Source organism: Salmo salar, chromosome 07, assembly GCF_965601325.2.
Source record: "Salmo salar chromosome 07, fSalSal1, whole genome shotgun sequence".
NCBI lineage: Eukaryota > Metazoa > Chordata > Actinopteri > Salmoniformes > Salmonidae > Salmo > Salmo salar.
Genome location: NC_138297.1, coordinates 41,726,497 through 41,748,465, shown reverse-complemented (window position 1 = coordinate 41,748,465; position 21,969 = coordinate 41,726,497). Strand labels below are relative to the sequence as shown.

Genomic DNA, 21,969 nt, shown 5'->3' with positions numbered 1-21,969 from the left:
ACTTGAAATCTGTTGTAACAGTTATCGTGGTCTTGCAGGAAATATGTGGCCTATTTAATACATGACGACCTCGATATTTCATTGAGGAAAAAAGAGCAAGGTTGAAGTGGACTAATTGGGTGTATTTATAAAAAAAAAAAGTGATGACCTCTTAATACACTCTGAAACACTCACAAGTGTTCTTTCTTCCTATCGTCAGTCGATTTCCCCAGAGTGTAAACGGGTGTGACTACCGTAGCCTTCAGGCCCTCAGGTACACCACGCGACACTCTGCCTTACTCTTCCCCAATCAGCTCAGCAGAGAGAAACACACTCACTTTGACATTAACATTTCACTTTTACAGTACCTGGGGTACAGCACACACACACAAACACAAACACACACACACACACACACACACACACACACACACACACACACACACACACACACACACACACACACACACACACACACACACACACACACACACTTATCTCTGCAGAACCTCACTTTGCCCTCCTCCTGATACTTTGAGATACCACCCTATCTGTGTATCAATAAATAGGCTGTTTATAAGCTGTGAATGTTGATTGTCAATCTATTACAAACACACACACACACACACACACACACACACACAGAGAGAGAGAGAGAGAGAGAAACTTTTTGGATGCTTTATAGCCTCAGGATAGTGAATTAGCCTTCCCCTTGATGTTCATCCCATCCTTACGTTTATCATGTTGTATCAGCAGAAAATCCTAAATAAACCTTTTAAAAGGCTTCTCCTCAGTAATGCTGTAAATGATCCAAAAGGCCAATGGGTTTATCTTGGTCTTAAAAGCCCAACGTTGAGATTTCCGGTGCAAAAAAGAAGAGGATAGTCAAATAAAGCCTGCATTTGGGCTTGGCGGTTACAGATATGGGTACCATAGAATTTGAATTTATGTTATTTACATTACAATCCTCAAGTACAAATGTATCATTCACCTTGACCAAATGTATTTAATGTAAACTATACAGAACATTTATGTGGTCCTGATACACATGGTGCTCATAACTACAGTCTAGAGTTTTCCTGGTCATGTCATCATATGAAATGGTGGGGAAAAACTCAGGGCCCTAAATCCCTCCAATTACAGTACGTTGATACGATTTTTGATGAGGGCTGCGACTGTGTTAAGTGTTGTGTCTCCAGTCTCCAGCTCAGACGTTTCTTGGCTCTGTGGGCTTCACAGTGATGTGTGGGAGGAAGGACTGCCGCTGTATCTGTATGTGCATTATTATACCTAGTCAGTCAGAAAAGATCGAATCAAACCACATTTTATTTGTCACATGCTTCGTAAACAACAAGGAAATGCTTACTTATGGGCTCTTCCCAACAATGCAGAGAGAAAAATAAAAATGAATAGACCCCTGCCTCTACAGTGCCCCTGTTGAGACAAAGCCACACTACTCCACATAATGATTTTCCAGAAAGTATCATAATTAACCACTGTAATCTCTCTTGGACTATTCCCATATAGTGTAGTATTTGACCAGAGCTACTGTATGTAGAAAAGTAATTACTTGTGTAGGGTGTCATTTGAGATGTGCCCCTTGGCACCACTATGCCACCTTCACCATGCTATGTTCACAGACCATAGAGGGCACACAATGGATGTGGATGCAATAATTATATTGTCACGGTTGTCGTAAGCTGAAGGAGAAGCAGACCAAAGTGCAGCGTGCGTGTCATTCCACATTTTATTTATACTGTGAAACTATGCAATACATAAATAAACTTGAATGACCCCAAAAAAAACTGACGCAGTGGTGAAACAGACACTACTCAAAAACCAATCTCCCACAAACCCAGGTGGGACAAACACCAACTTAAATATGACCTCCAACTAGAGACAACGATGACCAGCTGCCTCTAAATGGAGATAATCTCAAACAAAGCCCAACGTAGAAATACAAAAACTAGAACAACCCAACATAGAAATACAAATCTAGAACATAACAACATAGAAAAACTCAACTAGAAAACCCCCCTGTCACGCCCTGACCTACTCTACCATAGAAAATAACAGCTTACCATGGTCAGGACGTGACATATATGCTTGAGGTGGTTGTCTTTTCTGATCAATGAATATTAAAATTACATATTTGTTCAATTATCTTGATAGATTTCTATTTTTTTATCAGTACTGTTAACAGTGGTGGATTTAGGTATAGGCGACATGGGCAGCGATCCAGGGCGGCATCTTGCCGGGGGGGCGGTACGGGGCGCGGTACGGGGTGCCCGGACAACAAAAATTTGGTATGGGGCGCCTGGACAATTTTTGTTTTATTGCTCATATGCACATTACGTCAATGATATCATGTCACCGTGTGGGACTGTGGGTCAATTAAACTTGTCGGAGCGGGCGCCCTGATTCTAGTTTGTGAGCTAGGCAGGCTACTGTCTGGGAAGCTCTCCCACTCAGAAGTATGAGATGGGGAGGGGGGCGATGGTAGGTTGACATCAGGTTTCCCCACTGGAAGCCTGAGGTAGGGGGAGCGGGGGAATCTATCAAATAGCGCACCTCTAACTTTGTACAGTACTAATGCAATTAGTAAAATCAGTCACACTACGAAATGCTACCGAATAAAACACAATTCATTAATAATACTGTGAATATAGTTTCACAGACATATTGTTGCATTTTTTTCTGGTTTGTGCAAAATCGTTAAGAATAATATAAAACCAATCCAAATTTATGCTCTTAGAATTTGTCTTATTCTTCCAGTGATCGTAGCTGAAGCAGAGAGGAGCTTTTCAAAGCTGAAGCTCATCAAATCCTACCTGAGGTCCACCATGTCACAGGAACACCTTAGTGGCCTTGCTGTCATCAGTATTAACCATGCAATTGCTGGGCAAATTTCTTATGATGATGTAATTGATGACTTTCCATTAAGGAAGGCAAGAAAGGTCAGGGTTTAGATGGCAGTTGTGCAATTTAGTTTGTGTGTTTCTTGTTTGAAGTGCAATAGTGTAATAATCAGGTTCTCTTCTTTATAAGTGTGTTATTCTATTTGTGTGATATAGGATTCGTGCAATTTAGTTTTATTTGTGTTTTTTTGTTAGCAATAGTGTAATAGTGTAATAATTCGATTCTATTTTTGATTTGTATTTATATACTACAGTTTGTTTCTATTTGCCTTTGTTTCTTATTTCTGTATATATTTTTATATTTATATAGTTTTAAATGTTATGATTATTTATTGTTGTTCCAAATGTCTGAATAAAAATGACAGTTAGTGCAGAATGGTGCTTCTTTTTTGGGGGGCGCTGAAGCGGGAATTCGCCTAGGGAGCCATACAAGCTAGAACCGCCACTGACTGTTAACGTAAATAATTATATTTTATTGATGTCACCTCTAATGGAATAATAATTTATTGAGAGGGACAACCTGACGTCAAACCACATTCGTTTTCTCTGCAAACGCAAAATCCCAGTTATGTTTGACTCATCATCCTTGCCGTAGTTTGGAGTCCGGAAACATCACGAACTGGAAACGAAAAAAGTTTTTAAACAAACAAGAGTAAGCAACTCAATGTTAATCTTTCGTTTTGTCATCGCTAGGTATTTGTGAACAGCTTTAATGATTTGAAGTAGTTTTACTGTAATGTCTCTGGAATTGTGGGAGATGTCATCACTTATTCAACCTTACGCCGCGTAACTAGGTAGCCATTGTTGTGCTATGTGGCATTCTTGTGCTATTGACAGCAGCACCTAGCACGCTAGCTAACTATCTCTAATCTTCTGTCAATAGCAACAGTGTCCATGTTAATTGCTATGATAATTATAACGGTGTTTGTTTACTTGCTTGTCATCCAGCCAACATATGACAGCTAAATTAGGATGATTGTTGTGTTTATGATAATTCATGTACACATTTTTAACATTCCCAAAATGTGTTCTCCTTTCACAGTGGCTGAATAGCCTATTTCATCTGGATCTCATCCATAATGTTGCCTAAATTCAAGTGTCCCAGTCCACTACAAAACCTACACAAGCTTGCTACTGTCAGTGTTATATCTGATCATTGAATCATGAGTCCTCCCAGTTGAATGTTCAGGAGGATCTGTTACTGCCTCAGCCACTGTCTCTACACAGCCATGTCACGCCTGGAGCCGGAGGAGGAGAGCAGGCCTGGGCATGAGCCCAGCAGGGAGGTGGACATGTGGTCGTCAGTGCGTTGCCTTGGTTACCTGTCCAGTTTCAACCTGATGGTGGCGGTATGCCTGGGCCTGTACGTGCGCTGGGAGCAGACAGACGAGCCCATGATCCTTGTTATCTTCATCCTGGGTCTCTTCGTCCTGGGCATCGCCAGCATCCTTTACTACTACTTCTCCATGGAGTCGGCCAGTCTCAGCCTCTTCCACCTGTGGTTTGGCTTCCTTCTGGGCCTCCTGTGCTTCCTCAATAGTCCCTCGCTGGAGGAGAATGTGAAGGAGCAGGCTACTAACTACCTGCTGCTGGCTAGTGTGGCTTTGAGGACGGTGTGGGCCTTAACAGATAGGATAATGGGCTGCGTTCACTATAAACCCACCCTGCTCTTGTCCGAGGAGCTCCTAGAACTCCTGGGCTTTGGAATTGCTAGCACCACCATGCTGATGCACAAATCTATTGCCCTCATTGCCCTAGTGGTGGCGCTGGGGGCTCTGATCGTGAGCCTACGTGTTAAGTCCCTCCTAGCCCTTCCCAACTTGGCCTGCTTTACCCTGGTCACCTCCCTGCTGTTCTTCAAGGCCGTGAGGATAACCACCAATCCTTTCGCCCTGGGCTGCTACCTGGGCCGTCTGATATGTGACCCCCTCTTGGACGTCTACTTCAGCAGCCTGGGGGCCACCGAGCGCTGGCTGCCCCTGCTTTCCTGGGGACGTGTCTGGCGTCGAATCTCCCTGCTCCCTCTGGGGCTTGTGGAGATAGCCTTCTTCGTCCTAGCCGCTCTAAAGATGAGCCATCTAGAACTGTGGTACCTGGTGATCCCTGGATTCTGTGTGTTTGGCCTGTTTTGGACAGTCTGCCATGTGGTGCTGCTGATCACACTATGGGGCTTCCACACCAAGCTGAGTGAATGTCAGAAAGCGCGCTCGATCCAGCAGTCAGACACACGCAGCCTGGACCGGATCATGGCCTCGCGGGGGATGAGACACTTCTGCCTGATCTCTGAACGCCTGGTCTTCTTCAGCCTGGTGTCCACAGCCATACTGGCAGCTGTGTCCTGGCAGGTAAGATGCTCCATAGTGGTAAATGGTGAACTGGCAGGGTAATACAGTGCCTTGCAAAAGTATTCATCCCCCTTGGCATTTTTCATATTTTGTTGCATTACAACCTGTAATTTAAATGGATTTTTATTTCATGTAATGGAAATACACAAAATAGTCCAAATTGGTGAAGTGAAATGAAAAAAATAACTTGATGTTTATATGAATTCACCCCCTTTGCTATGAAGCCCCTAAATAAGATCTGGTGCAACCAATTACCTTCAGAAGTCACATAATTAGTTAAAGTCCACCTGTGTGCAATCTAAGTGTCACATGATCTCAGTATATATACACCTGTTCTGAAAGGCCCCAGAGTCTGCAACACCACTACACCACTAAGCAAGGGGCACCACCAAGCAAGCGGCACCATGAAGGCCAAGGAGCCCTCCAAACAGGTCAGGGACAAAGTTGTGGAGAAGTACAGATCAGGGTTGGGTTATAAAAAAAAATCTGAAACTTTGAACATCCCACGGAGCACCATTAAATCCATTATAAAAAATTGAAAGAATATGTCACCACAACAAACCTGTCAAGAGAGGGCCGCCCACCAACACTCACGGACCAGGCAAGGAGGGCATTAATCAGAGAGGCAACAAAGAGACCAAAGATAACCCTGAAGGAGCTGCAAAGCTCAACAGTGGAGATTTGAGTATCTGTCCATAGGACCACTAAGCTGTACACTCCACAGAGCTGGGCTTTACGGAAGAGTGGCCAGAAAAAAGCCATTGCTGAAAGAAAAAAATAAGCAAACACGTTTGGTGTTCACCAAAAAGCATGTGGAAGACTCCCCAAACATATGGAAGAAGGTACTCTGGTCAGATGAGACAAAAATGAAGCTTTATGGCCATCAAGGAAAACACTATGTCTGGTGCAAACCCAACACCTCTACACCCCGAGAATACCATCCCCACAGTGAAGCATGGTGGTGGCAGCATCATGCTGTGGGGATGTTTTTCATCCGCAGGGTTTTGGAAACTGGTCAGAATTGAAGGAATGATGGATGGCGCTAAATCCAGGAAAATTCTTGAGGAAAACCTGATTCAGTCTTCCAGAGATTTGAGACTGGGCCGGAGGTTCACCTTCCAGCAGGATAATGACCCTAAGCATACTGCTAAAGCAACACTCAAATGGTTTAAGGGGAAACATTTAAATGTCTTTGAATGGCCTAGTCAAAGCCCAGACCTCAATCCAATTGAGAATATGTGGTATGACTTAAGGATTGCTGTACACCAGCGGAACCCATCCATCTTGAAGGAGCTGTAGCAGTTTTGCCTTGAAGAATGGGCAAAAATCCCAGTGGCAAGATGTGCCAAGCTTATAGAGACATACCCCAAGAGACTTGCAGCTGTAATTTGCTGCAAAAGGTGTCTCTACAAGGTATTGGCTTTGGGGGGTGAATAGTTATGCACCCTCAAGTTTTCTGGTTTTTTTTGTGTTATTTCTTGTTTGTTTCACAATAAAAAATATTTTTCAACTTCAAAGTGGTAGGCATGTTGTGTAAATCAAATGATACAAACCCCCCCCCCCAAAAAAATATATATTTTAATTCCAGGTTGTAAGGCAACAAAATAGGAAAAATGTGAAGGGGGGTGAATACTTTCGCAAGCCATTGTATATGTTATACTAATGAATGAAAAGATGGATTGATAAATCAGTTGGTTTATTGATCAGCTGATTGATCGATTGAGTGATTGATCTGAGCTTTTCATTTATTTGGGTTTTTCATCATTGAGAAGATTTTAATTATCTCATTCGAGACAGATCTGACCATGATAGCTGCATAGCCTAGTAACAAAGGAAGGCGAGTGGCATCATCAACATTGAAACATCAAGCGTCACGTCATAAGCCCCAGAGACTGACGCTTGCTAGAGGCCTGGCATGCATTCACAAGACAGTCCCAAGCCGGAGAGGAGAGCTGCTTCTGCTCTCAACCGTGACCAAATTAATTAGCACTTTAATATGTCTATCTCCTTACATAAAGAGCCATACATTATTTAGCTTTACTTGGTAATCTGCTACTAGCATAACATGCTACACTGAGGCAACTATTTGCCACATCATATAAGATCTCCAGCCAGCTTATACTACTGTACCTGTAGATTTCCAGTTAATGCTAGACGAGTAGCGTCATCATTGGCTCGCCCAAAAAAATATATAATGTAGTTTCCTTAATACTGCACGCAGAGACAATAACATGCTATCCGCGAGTTTGTGTGGGTAGGTAGAAAACTAATTGTCAGAATCTCGCTATATCCCTTTAAGCTATGACCCACCATTTATTTTAATCATGAGCAAAAGCTGTTGCTTTTCTACCTAAAGTTGCAATGGGTTCATTTAAAGGCCCTGTGCAGTCAAAAATGAGATTTACCTGTGTTTTATATATTTCCACACTTGAGGTTGGAATAATACTTGCGAAATTGTGAAAATGATGTTGCCCTTTTAATGCCCTCAGACGAACCATCAGAGACAAAGCGTCACTTCAGGATTAAGATTGAATCCTACTACACTGGCTCTGATGCTTGTCGAATGTGGCAGGGCTTGAAAACTATTACAGACTACAAAGGGAAACCCAGACACAAGCTGCCTAGTGACGCGAACCTATCAGACGAGCTAAATGCCTTTTATGCTTGCTTCGAGCCAAGCAACACTGAAGCATGCATGAGAGCACCAGCGGTTCCAGATGACTGTGTGATAATGCTCTCGGTAGCCGATGTGAGCAAGACCTTTAAACAGGTCAACATTCACAAAGCTGCTGGGCCAGAAGGATTACCATGACGTGTATTCAAAGCATGCGCAAACTAACTGGCAAGTGTCTTCACTGACATTTTCAACCTCTCCCTGACCGAGTCTGTAACCTACATGTTGAAAGTAGACCACCATAGTCCCTGTGCCCAAGAAAGCAAAGGTAACATACCTAAGTGATTACCGCCCCATAACACTCGTCTCGGTAGCCATGAAGTGCTTTGAAAGGCTGGTCATGGCTCACATCAACATCATCATCCCGGATACCCTAGACCCACTCCAATTTGCATACCGCCCCAACAGATCCACAGATGACGCAATCTCTATCGCACTCCACACTGCCCTTTCCCATCTGGACAAAAGGAATGCCTATGTGGGAATGCTGGTCATTGACTACAGCTCAGTGTTCAACACCATAGTGCCCACAAAGCTCATCACTAAGCTAAGGACCCTTGGACTAAACACCTCCCTCTGCAACTGGATCCTGGACTTCCTGACGGGCCACCCCCAGGTGGTAAGGGTAGGCAACAACAGGTCTGCCACACTGATCCTCAACACTGGGGTCCCTCAGGGGTGTGTGCTTAGTCTCCTCCTGTACTCCCTGTTCACCCACGACTGCGTGGCCAAACACGACCCAACACCATCATTAAGTTTGCTGATGACACAACAGTGGTAGGCCTGATCACCGACAACGATGAGACAGCCTATAGGGAGGAAGTCAGAGACCTGGCAGTGTGGTGCCAGGACAACAACCTCTCCCTCAATGTGATCAAGACAAAGGAGCTGATCGTGGACTACAGGAAAAGGCGGGCTGAACAGGCCCCGATTAACTTCAACGGGGCTGTAGTGGAGCGGGTCGAAAGTTTCAAGTTCCGTGGTGTTCACATCACCAACGAACTATCATGGTCCAAACACACCAAGACAGTCGTGAAGAGGGCACGACAACACCTTTTTCCCCTCAGAAGACTGAAAGGATTTCACATGGGTCCCCAGATCCTCAAAAAGTTCTACAGCTGCACCATCAAGAGCATCCTGACCGGTTGCATCACCGCCTGGGATGGCAACTGCTCGGCATCTGACCGTAAGGCGCTACAGAGGGTAGTGCGTACGGCCCAGTACATCACTGGGGCCAAGCTTCCTGCCTTCCAGGACCTATATACTAGGCGGTGTCAGAGGAAAGCCCAAAAAATTGTCTTAGACTGTTTTCTCTGCTACTGCACGGCAAACTGCTACTCGCTGTTTATTATCTATGCATAGTCATTTCACCCATACCTACATGTACATATTACCTCAACTAGCCTGTACCCCTGCACATTGACTCGGTACCGGTACCCCCCTTATATAGACTCGTTATTGTTACTTTTTAATAATTTTTTACTTTTGTTTATTTGTTAAATATTTTCTTAACTCTTTCTTGAGCTGCACTGTTGGTTAAGGACTTGTAAGTAAGCATTTCACGGTAAGGACTACAGCTGTTGTATTCGGCACATGTGACACAAAGTTTGATTTGAAAAGGCCGCCTAAAATTTCTGCCTGTTTTGGTGGGATGGAGATTTGGCCTGACTGTTGACATCACCAAGCGGTAAATTAGTAAATAGACCAATAAGAAACCGTTCCAAATCTCTCAGCTAGTTTGCAATTTTCCCTTCCCCACTCAGACCACTCCCAGACAATCCTAGCAAAATTCTTGCTTGAGAAATTGCTCTTTGCTAAGAAGATTTTTTTTGTTATTTTTGACCATTTTAATTTAAAACAATCACAATCAAGGTACTTAATTGTTACTCAGAAATGATTTGATATTGGGATAAAAACGACCTTTAATAAGCACAAGAGACCTGCAAAATGTATAAAAGGCTATTGCAGTACGAGCAGGAACAGCAGCATCTAGTGGACAAAACCTGGTACTCTCACACTAATTTATGGGGAGAAAAAGCTTCATAATACTTGTCAAACATAGAGAACTGATACTGTATACTGGCGGTTGGAGTGGGCTTGGTTTGGGTGGGGTACATGCGTGGCTGTTGGCGATTTATTTGGATTCCTCACCTCTTAGTCATTTTAAGTAGTTTGGTCCAAATCAGATGTTGGGTATTATATTTAATTAATATTATATGAATCCTATGATTTGAAATGGCCAATTTGGATGCAATCAATTAGTTTAATTGCTCAGAGTTCAAATATTTTGTTGAAAAGACTAATGTTTGCAGGAATGTGACAAACTATTTCAACAACAATCGGAGATGGTGGGTGTCATGGCTTGCTGAAATGGAACTGCCCTTAAAGAGATTCTCCTGTACCTTTTTTGTATACTTGTTGTTCTGAAAATATTACTCACGAGCCAAAAGTGGTCTCCAAAACTTACATACTACATCGCAAATGTGCAGTTATGTGCACCACGTAATTACTCTCTCTCTCTCTCGCCCTCTCTCTGCTGTGTCCACTGAGTCATTGGGCCCGCACTGCAACCTCTTTGGATAACGATGGGCAGGCGTCTTGCTAGCTGTCACTCATGCGAGGGGCTGAAGCTTATTGGCTAGAACTCTAATTGCTTGGAGTCTTGCCCATGTGGGGGGAAATGTAGGGAAAATGGCGCAGCGCAGCTTCAAGAAAGCAGTCACTGACTGATTTCGTGGCTATTTAAGGTGACAGTAATTCTGCCTATAGATGATGCATGTATGAACTACACATTGACACATCCAGACCAAAGCGGGAGGTTAAATGTTTTTATTTCTTAGTCACCAAAGTACTGGAGCATGTCTTTAAGCAATAACACTTACCCACCCACACACTCAACATAAAAAAGTTAAATATACAATTCAGTGTCCGTGTTACCAAACATGTAGGCCTAGCTATAGCCTTGAATTATTTTTCGTTAATCTAGGCCTATAGCCTTGCTCTACAATAAAAGGGCTTGAAGGCTGGGATGGCATAAGAGCTACTATGTCAAATCAGGACTGAGGAGATGATGATGGACCAGCTGTGAGGCCTTGGGCAGTCGGAGCTGAATTTAACAAGAGGTCTGCTGCCTCCATCCAAAACTGACTAGCTAATAATGAAGCATGGAGCTCCGAAGTGATGTGGTAACCTTGCTGGTGCCTCGCTAATTGGACAAGTCAGATTGAGGAAAGAGTTAATAAGGATTTTAATTGCAAATGTGAATGTAACACAAGTGTAATTGAGGAAACACAAGGCTACGTGGAAATTGTCATGGCAACGTCATCAAATAATTTAGATGCCTATTGTTTCTTTGTAATTTGTGTTTATTTACTGAATTTTAATAGCTTGGTGAATTTGTATAACAGAGTCCATTGGGTAGGCCTATAGTCTAAGTGAATTCCAAGGCCACAATCTATCTTTGAAAAGGCTTCATTCTCACTCATTCCCACAGCTTCACTTGAGTGTCTTTGAAGGGTGTTTTGAACTCATTCCCACAGCTTCACTTGAGTGTCTTTTGAAGGGTGTTTTGAGCTGAAGCCTTGTGATAGAATTGTTTTATGTCTGTATCTAAATAGCTCAATTCTCTTTTGTTTCAAAACATTTTTAAAAATCACAAATTAAATGCTCTCTTGTGTTGCAGCCCTTAAATGGTGTGTTCATGAGTGTGTTCCTGGTGGTCCTCCCTCTGGAGTCTCTGGCCCACGGGTTCTTCCATGAGCTGGGCAGCTGCCTGGGGGGCACATGTGTGGGCTACGCTCTCGTCGTCCCTACCAGCTACAGCAGGTATTTAACCGTACACACACACACATATATATAAAAGACTACGTAGACACATGTACACTGAACTCGCGCACACACACCACACACACACCCCACACACCAGGGTCTCCGTTAGCCGGTAATAGCCAGCTTTTGGCAAAAACAAATACATTTGCGAATACATGCTTATCGGTCTATAAGTTCATGTGCAACATTTTGTGGAATTAAATTGTCGCGTGTGTATTTTCGTTAGTCGTTATGTTTATCACACACGCACAGCATACAGATACAGAGCCTATGAGCGGAAAATTTCACACAGCTAGAGGTCGACCGATTAATTGGCATGGCCGACTAATTGGGGTTGATTTCAAGTTTTCATAACAATTGGTAATCTGCATTTTTGGATGCCGATTATGGCCGATTCTATTGCATTCCACGAGGAAACTGCGTGGCAGGCTGACCACCTGTTACGCGAGTGCAGCAATGAGCCAAGGTAAGTTGCTAGCTAGCATTAAACTTATCTTATAAAAAGCAATCAATCTTCACATAATCACTAGTTAACTACACATGGTTGATGATATTACTAGGTTAACTAGCTTGTCCTGCATTGCATATAATCAATGCGGTGCCTGTTAATTTTGTCATCGAATCACAGCCTACTTCGCCAAACGGGGGACGATTTAACAAAAGCACATTCGCGAAAAAAGCACAATCGTTGCATGAATGTACCTAACCATGAACATCAATACCTTCCTTAAAATCAATACACAGAAGTATATTTTTTTTAAACCTGTATATTTAGTTAAAATAAATTCATGTTAGCAGGCAATATTAACTAGGGAAATTGTGTCACTTCTCTTGCGTTCATTGCACGCAGAGTCAGGGTATATGCAACTGTTTGGACCGCTTGGCTCGTTGCAAACTAATTTGCCAGAATTTTACATAATTATGACATAACATTGAAGGTTGTGCAATGTAACAGCAATATTTAGACTTAGGGTTGCCACCCGTTCGATAAAATACGGAACGGTTCCGTATTTCACTGAAAGAATAAACATTTTGTTTTTGAAATTATAGTTTCCAGATTTGACCATTTAAACGACCAAAGGCTCGTATTTCTGTGTTTATTATATTATAATTAAGTCTATGACTTGATATTTGATAGAGCGGTCTGACTGAGCGGTGGTAGGCAGCAGCAGGCTCGTAAGCATTCATTCAAACTTTACTGCGTTTGCCAGCAGCTCTTAGCAAAGCTTGAGTCACAGTGCTGTTTATGACTTCAAGCCTATCAACTCCTGAGATTAGGCTGGCAATACTAAAGTGCCTATTAGAACATCCAATAGTCAAAGGTATATGAAATACAAATGGTATAGAAAGAAATAGTCGACACGTCATAATTCCTATAATAACTACAACCTAAAACTTCTTACCTGGGAATATTGAAGACCTGGGAATATTGAACCACCAGCTTTCATGTTCTGAGCAAGGAACTGAAACTTTTTTACATGGCACATATTGCACTTTTACTTTCTTCTCCTACACTGTGTTTTTGCATTATTTAAACCAAATTGAGCATGTTTCATTATTTATTTGAGACGAAGTAGATTTTATTTATGTATTATATTAAGTTAAAATTAAAGTGTTCATTGTTCATTCAGTATTGCTGTAATTGTCATTATTACAAATATATAAAAATCGTCAGATTAATCGGTATCGTTTTTTTTGGGTCCTCCAATAATCGGTATTGTTGAAAAATCATAGTCGGTCAACATCTACACACAGCGGGTCAACATCCACACACAGCGGGTCAACATCCACACACAGCGGGTCAACATCCACACACAGCGGGTCAACATCCACACACAGCGGGTCAACATCCACACACAGTGGGTCAACATCCACACACAGCGGGTCAACATCTACACACAGCGGGTCAACATCTACACACAGCGCGAGAACTGCTGCTACAGCTTCTCAAACAGCTCATTTGATGCTGCTGGAGTGAAACTTGCTTTTATAAGCCCAATCATTGCGTAACAATTCTAAATGCAATTGCGTGTTAAACTGTTTTGATGGCCACGATTTAAAAAGAGCTATTTTTATTTCTCAACTTGTAATTGAAGCACGCTTCCCATTCGCCATTCAAGTGCATATAGGCAACGGTATAGGCAGGCTTCAGCATGTCACACACCACTTTGCAATGAGCTGGAGCAGTATGCATTTTGAAAACATATATTTAACTGTTTGAAACTTGAACATTTTACTTCATATTATGAGGCGTGTAGCCTATTTCTCTCATGTTCTATTGGTTTTCAAATCAACTTTCTTTCATTGTCCAGTAACCAAAGGCACAATCCTAAGCTGTGTTCAATACTAACCATACTATTTTTGATGTGAGTATAAAGTATGGATATAGTTAGTATGCCAAAAGTTCACCGATGTCGTACTAAATTCGCCAAAATACAAAGTATACAAGCAGTGTACACTATTTCCGTGCTTTTAGGGCCCATAATGCAATTCTTCAGAAAATGGGTGTGACTTCACAACGTTTTCAGATTTGAAGAAAATGTTGGATAAAATGCAGCCAAAGTCCGACGAGAGCTGATACAAATTCATTGCTTTAACTAATTATGACAAATGTTAAGAAAATGTTGAGCAATGTAATAAAGTCATGACTTTTCAAGTAAGTTATGTTGGCTGACAATTTGTTAACTACGCTATCCTTATAAACAGCATAGCATTACAGCAGTATGTACCGGTATGTTAGCTAGTTGGCTACTAATACATCGAACTTGCCAGGCAGTATTTTAACTATCTAACTATTCACATCATTCTTAGCTAAGTGGTATGTATAGTCATTGTGTGTTTCAATGGACATTGTTAATTCTGGCTATCTACTCCGATTTCAGAACACTCTCGTCTGAGAGTGCCAGGGCGCAGAATAACTGATGAATTTACGAACACTCAACACCCATTGAATATGGCCAGTGGCAGTAAACGTTGGCCAAAAAAAGCGTCATTAAATTGTTTCCAGTCACCAACGCTCTGGATAACATGAAAACAGCCTAACCAGCTCTGCTAGGGCGAGTAAAATGGTTAGAGTGAGGTGTTCTCTCATTTGTGTCTGGCTTGACTGCCAGCGAACACTCGGATCGACCCTACTCCTCAGCCAGAGTGCCCAGTGTGCGCTCTGAACGTTCCGAGAGCGAAACACTCTGAATTTATGAACGAATAATCTAACAACACTCTGAATTTATGAACGCCCAGACTGTCACTCCAGATTGAATTTGCGAACACCCCCGAAATCGTAAAATGTCTAGCTAGTCATTTGTTATGCTAACAAACTAGCAAGAGGTTGCATAGCAACAGCATCAACTTCCGGTAGACAGGCAAAGCGCTAGTACGCTCAACTGAAACGATACCGTTCATGTACAGTATACTAAAATGAACTAATAGTATGTAGTATATACTCATGAAGTATGTGGTATACAGAATGTTAGTATGGGTATTCGAACACAGCTCCAGTCATATTAGCAACCCATGCTAGTTGTTGCATCTTTTAGATCTCCCCTCTTTCCATATTTCTAACAGATATTTGTATCTCTGTCACATGAAACTGCTTGCATGTGAAGTTTGCGTTTGACAACTGTTTTTCTGCTAATTGCATTACGGAACAAACATATCTGCGTAGCTTACTGCCTTGTGTGCTTTGCTAAGCTTATACTGTGAAGAAATAATAGTTTATCAACATTTTAAGCTAAACGTTCTGATCTGTTGCATTAGCCTCATTGCTTTTAAATTTGTTACATTTTTTTATGTAGGCGAGGCCTACTAGTTGTATGAATTTGGGATCTATCATCCCATAACTGTCCCAGGGTCTGTTTGGAATAGGCTATTTCTTTCTCGCATTGAACGACAAGCTGACCATAAGAATAGGTAAACTTTTCGACTATGGGGGATATTACATTGACATAGGCTAGTGATTTTGCTGCTTGTTACTCGTCTTGTTGGCTGATGAAAAGTAAATGTGGCAGTTATTCTTATTTTAAAAGTGCGCATTGGAATTCGGTAAGAAGGACGCACGCTGTTGTGTCCTCGAGTTGCATGTTCTGTGAAGATAAATAATCTAAATGTGATTTTTGTCAGTGGGTGGACGCCCTAATCAGGTTATGCGCCCAATGCATATGGGTCCGGTAAATTTCTCAAATGTCTGTTAAATTAAAATACTGCCGATCAAAAGTCAGACGCCACATTTTCGTAATGGAAACTCTGACGCTCGTACACACACACACACACACACACACACACACACACACACACACACACACACAATTCAATATACACACGTACACAGACCTCACATACACAGACACACATTCACTTTATTCTTCTCCACAATCATCAATCTTCCCTGCACCGAAGTAAAGAAAATAATAATATCTTAACTTTACAGCATCCAGAGGGACAGACCATAATTTCAATTCCCTCACTGGACAAACCAAGTGGAAAAATATCCCAATAAACATGGCCTTAATGTTTCTCCCCTGAGGCTGCTCTCTCCCTGGCATACTAAGAGGCTGTGGATGGAAAATGTGTTTATGACCAGGCAGGGCCACTCTCTGTCCAAAATGGCACCCTATCCCTTTGACTAGGACCCATAGTGCACTACTTTTGACTAAAGCCCTATGCAGGGAATAGGGTGCCATTTCAGACTCTGCCTCTATGATGTAAAAAGGGCTTTATAAATAAATGTGATTGATTTGATTGACCTCTGTGCTAGGGCAGTTAGCACTTAGCAGTAGCTAGCTCTGTGGTGGTGATTCGGATGCAGGCCCATACATCTGCTCTGTATGCCAGGGGATGTAGGCCCCAGCGGGAGACCCGAGAGCATGTTGAGAATATAGCAGTGTATTATCTACTGTTTGATTGGCTCAGATCATGTTTTTACAATGGTGAGGGCCCCTTGGGAAGATGAGGAGGAGAAGGGAACGGCGAGGGACAGAGAACAAAGGAGAGCAAGTCAGATGGACAAAGTGAGAGAGGGTGCAGGGGAGGGAGCGAGAGAGACCGGGCTTTTAGAGAGGGAGGACAGAGGGAAGGAGATAGCGAGAGACTAATATGTTTCCATCTTTGTATAGATAAGACCTAGGCCAGGTTAGTGAAACAAATCTGTCACGTCAGCCTCCAACAGCCACGTTATCCACTGCCCCCAGTCATCTCAACACAACTACTCAGTCAAAATCGACTCATTATTTAAACAGAACTCTCTCCAATCTATCCAGCCCAAAGTCTGTCTCAAGATCATAATAACTCTGCTTTAAGATGACATGTTTTGAGTTATGTAGATGTCTCTGTGATTGAATGGAGAAAGTTGTGAGTAATGCCAGGCACAGGGACAGAGATACAGAGTGAGTGGGGCTATGTTGAGTGACGGAGACAGGGGCAGCCTTGACTCCTGCCCTCATGCCTGGTGCTGTTGGGATGGAGAGAAAGAGGTGTGCCGGATCAAACAGATGGCTCTGTCTTAACCTCCGAATCTTGTTGTTGGGTCAGGACTCATCTCCATCTTTATTCTCACTCATCTTAGCCCTGCGCGCGCACACACACACACACACACACACACATTCATATTATCTAATATTCCATCTCTACTGTACTTCCAGTGCCTTCACCTCTCTTCCACCTCTATTCCTTTCCTTACTCTACATTCTCCTCATCTTCCTCTTTTCAATTCCTATCTCCACTTGCCATTCTCTCCTCATATTCATTCTCGTTCCCTCCTTTCCTCCACCCGTCCTCTCATCCTTCTCTCCGTTCCCTCCACAGCCCAGACGGCCATCCCACCCTCCTACCTCCGGACCAGGTGCAGGAGCTGAACGTGCGCTCCACGGGCATGTTGAACAGCGTGCAGCACCTCTTCTCCCACCACATGATCGAGACGTTTGGCTGTGACTACTCCACCAGCGGGGTGACTTTGGAGGCCCTGCAGGCCAAACTCAAGGCCTTCCTGGAGCTTCGCACAGCCGACGGGCCCCGCCATGATACATACGTGGTGTTCTACAGCGGGCATACGCAGCGCACCGGGGCCTGGGCACTGGCAGGTGAGGGTCACCATAGCTTACATAAGCTGGTTGGCTGGCTGGCTTGCTGGTTGGTTGGTTGGCTGGTTGGCTGGCTGGCTGGCTCTAATCAACGCTCAGAAACCAGCAGACAAGCTTCTTGCCTCGCTCTGTCTCTCATCATTTATCAGTGTTTATTTTTCACCTATTTATTTCCAGACTAGATCAAACATGAAAAAAATAAAATAAATACAGGATCAAATTAAGGTTATATGTTTGAATAAAACATGAGGATGAGTGTAGAATACTATTTTTTTGTTTTGACAAACATTTAAATGTTTTTCATTTGTTTTTGAGAAATGTCTGGAACCACAGCAGTAGTCAGAACAAGTCCAACATATTGAGTAGTCTGCCAGATACAGCGTGTGCCTGTACTTTTCATTAATCCATGGCGACTCTTAGTAGAAGTGAAGAGTCCAACATTTTCCCCAGTGTGATGACTGAAGTTTGTCTTCAGTGGCTGCCAACACACGCCCACGCTTTATCACTGCATGGTGCAAGACAAGCTCAGTGACAAGTTAAACATGACTTGACCATTGATGTACTCCCACTCGTAACTTCTCCTTTTCAACATGAACCCCGACAACTTTTACCTTTTTGTCTTTAATGTCCATTACTTGCTCACCACCTACCTTAACCACCTACCTTAACCACCTACCTTATTCAAATGCGTGCAGACAGTCGTCGTGGCTCATCGGGCAAGTCAGCTGTAATAAGTGTCGTTAATTAGTATTATTATTAACCCATTAACCAATTATTATTTAATGGACTAAGGAAGGAATATATTTGTATCATACTGTAAGCTAAGCTATGATTACAGTAACTTTTAAAACCTTTGTTATCAAACTAGCTACTAAACTCCTAACATGCAGGGTCAATAAAAATAAAAAACGTGTATGTATTGTCCTCCTAACGATATAGATCCAACTAAGTCTTCTAGTAATATGTGTCAAAACATCAACGCGGCCACAGTATACCACCCCACTGCTCCCCTGAAACCCAAATTGTACTTTTAAGCATCAGTGTGCTCGCGACCACCTAACCAGTCCCTTTCTGAGCAGCTCCCAAACTGTAAAGAAATATCTTGGCACCATCTACGGACACCTCTTAATCTTCCTGCCACGGAGCACACTGCCGTATTAATCCTCATGAAGGATACTGTGTGTCATACCCCGTGTCACAGTGTTTGAGCAGTGGAGGCCGGGTGGAAAACAACCTGGGTCCTGGCTGGCGTTGGAGCTTTACAGAACGGACTGGGAAGAGCGGGGTGGTGGGGTGTCTCTGGCACTCACACTCAATCACACAGGCTACTCACATGCACATATACACACTTGTACGCCGCTCACGTTTCTGCCACAGAGGAAGGGTGCCCAAACAGAGAGCAGTCCCTATAACTCAAGATTTAGGTGCCTTATACTAGGGATAGGACATACAGGTGTGTAGTTGTAGACGGTGCTCAGAATAACGATAGAGAGGATTTGACAAATAACTTGACTGTTCACATGTTCCTTTTGGTTTACGTTGTGCATGTTCTGATATAGAACAATGGTTGTTCCTTGTTTGTTCCCAGCCTAAGACTAGGTTGTGGTTATTACAATGTTTATTTCTCTCTCTACCAGGAGGAGACTCTCTGCGTCTGGAGCAGCTGCTGGAGTGGTGGAAGGAGAAGAACAACGGCTTCACCTCCCGTCTCATCCTGGTCCTGGACACAGAGAACTCCATGCCCTGGGTAAAGGAGGTCCGCAGGACGGAGGGAGTCTACTTGGCCGTGCAAGGGGCCGAGCTCGCCCCCGCCGGCGACATCGAAGGCGGGGACGCCCCCCGCCTTGGGGACTTCACCTCGGAGTGGGTGGAGTTCAACTGCAACCCGGACAGCACCACCCAGTGGTCGGAGAAGGACAGGACGGTGGCGGCGGCCTACGGCGTGTCAAAGCACTGGAGCGACTACACGCTCCATCTTCCCACAGGGAGCGACGTGGCCGAGCACTGGAAGACCCACTTCCCCCAGGCTACCTATCCTCTGGTGCACCTATCCAACTGGTGCTGTGGGCTCAACCTCCTCTGGCTGTGTGGAGTGTGTCTGAAGTGCTTCAGGCGATTCAAACTGGGCTGGTTCCCTCCCAATATACTAGACACGGGACAGGGCATCAAACTGGTCCACTCATAGACTGACTGAGCTGTCTGTCTGCCTGGGAGATCACTTGCCTGACCACTCGCCCTGAATTGAATTCCTCTGCTCTATCAATCGCTCCATACTTTCAGTCTGAAGCTGTCATCCTAGAAGTTGACTTCAAAACAAATTCATCAGTGATTGGTTAGATTTGTTATAGACGATCCAATCAGAGAATCAAAGTTGATAACGTAATCAGGTAGTCCGGCTCTGGCCCGACCCATCGGTTTCTGGGACCAATCAGATTGGTCAGATTGTGTTCGCATTCTAGAAATCATTGGGGGGGGGGGGCAAATCCAGACCCATTGTGGAGAAACAACATCAGTTGGACGGAGCAATGTGGATGGATAGCCAGGCAAGGAGATCACAATGGAGTTTCAGCAGGTAGCCTAGCGGTTAAGAGGGTTGGGCCAGTAACCGAAAGGTCATTGGTTCAAATCCCCCAGCCGACTAGGTGAACAAACTGTCGATGTGCCCTTGAGCAAGGCACTTAACCCTAATTGCTCCTGTAAGTTGCTCTGGATAAGAGCGTCTGCTAAGTGGCTAAAATGTAAATGTGTTGACCAGTATCTATGGTAAGTTATGTGTAGACAATCACCAATAGAATATGTGGTAAAGTACAGTCACCACAATAGGCCTGCTTTCTATGGTAAAGCTATAGACAATCACCGCAATCAGTCTTATTGCTATAGACTTCTACCATGCTAGTATGGGCCTTGTATCTAATGGCACAAGTAGATAATCTCCACAATATTCTGTGTATCTATGGTTTACTGACATCCACCTTATGTGCCTTGTGTTACTTTGTAAATTGAACTTTCTTGGGACATTGTGCTTTATTTTGAAAATGAAATATATAATTATTTCATACGTGTTTTTTTCTGGGAAGATTTTTGTAAATTGTTTGTCATGTTTATTTCCCCTTTTGAAACTGATAGTATATAGATTTTACCATTAAAATGTCTAGCCAAAGATTTTGTCTTGCCTTGCGTTTGGTGTTGGTTTCTGTAGACTGACTATTTAAAATGATGAGATGAAAGCCTTGTTACCTTATTTTAGCACCCAATTCTGTTCCATTAGACGGATCACAACAAATGTGGTTAATTCATTGATTCGTTTTTTTAACCATTAATTTTATAAATGTGCTGCCTCAGTGTGAGTAGGAGGAGGGAGTGTTGACAATTGGTCAGGCTGACAGGATCCATATAGCTGCAGGGATATACATTTACACAGCTCCCTGCCTGGCGTCAGTTTGCTGCAGTTGTTTTGGAGTCAAATCCACTGTTAAAACAATGACTCACCACATTTAGCCCATCATTGAATCACTGTGCCCTCCTTGGTGGCGATGGCCATGGTGACCCATATTGGCCAACCTTTCTGCTTCATCTGGTGCTCTCTCTCATCGCTCTCGCTCTTTCGCTGCGATGCTGCCTTTATGATACACTGATGTTTATGCTAAAAAGGTCAAATTGTATTATTCTACATATAAATGAAAGCCAAGCTTTTTGTCTCGCTATATCTTTGTTGTCCTGATAAGAACCGATGTGATGCCTTATCTCCGATTATGCTGGAATAATAAAGTGAATATGTAAAACGTTGATCACATTATCTATTGAAAGTAATTGCCTTTTGTAAAAAGCCTGTGCAGCTGAGCAACATTCTGGTATTTACCTGGGCATTGAAATGGGAAGTTTACTTCAGAGATGAAAAGAGTCAGAGTCAGTTTAGTTTGGAAAGCACGTTCAATGGGTTAAATTGGGCCCAATCGCCTCTACATAATTGCTTGTCTCTTTAGTTGTGGTTTGAGAGGATAGGATGTGTAGAGAGAGGAGGAAGAGGGGGATGCATAGAGCGAGAGAGGAAAAATAAAAAAGCAGAGTGGGAAAGATGAATCATGAAATGGGGCATAAGAGAGAGGAGATGACCCAGAGGTGTCCCTAGCCATCCGTTCCAATTCCAAACG

General features: G+C 43.2%; 1 protein-coding gene across 1 annotated transcript; it reads left to right on the top strand.

Moving 5' to 3' along the window:
* Positions 1–3,448: 3,448 nt before the first annotated feature.
* On the top strand, positions 3,449–21,604 carry LOC106609249 (transmembrane protein 168-A). Its single transcript, XM_014207829.3, has 5 exons — positions 3,449–3,549; positions 3,940–5,242; positions 11,599–11,741; positions 17,544–17,818; positions 19,456–21,604. The coding sequence occupies exons 2-5, from the start codon at positions 4,079–4,081 to the stop codon at positions 20,001–20,003; spliced, it is 2,130 nt and encodes a 709-aa protein (XP_014063304.2). The 5' UTR covers positions 3,449–3,549; positions 3,940–4,078; the 3' UTR covers positions 20,004–21,604.
* The last annotated feature ends 365 nt before the right edge of the window (positions 21,605–21,969 follow it).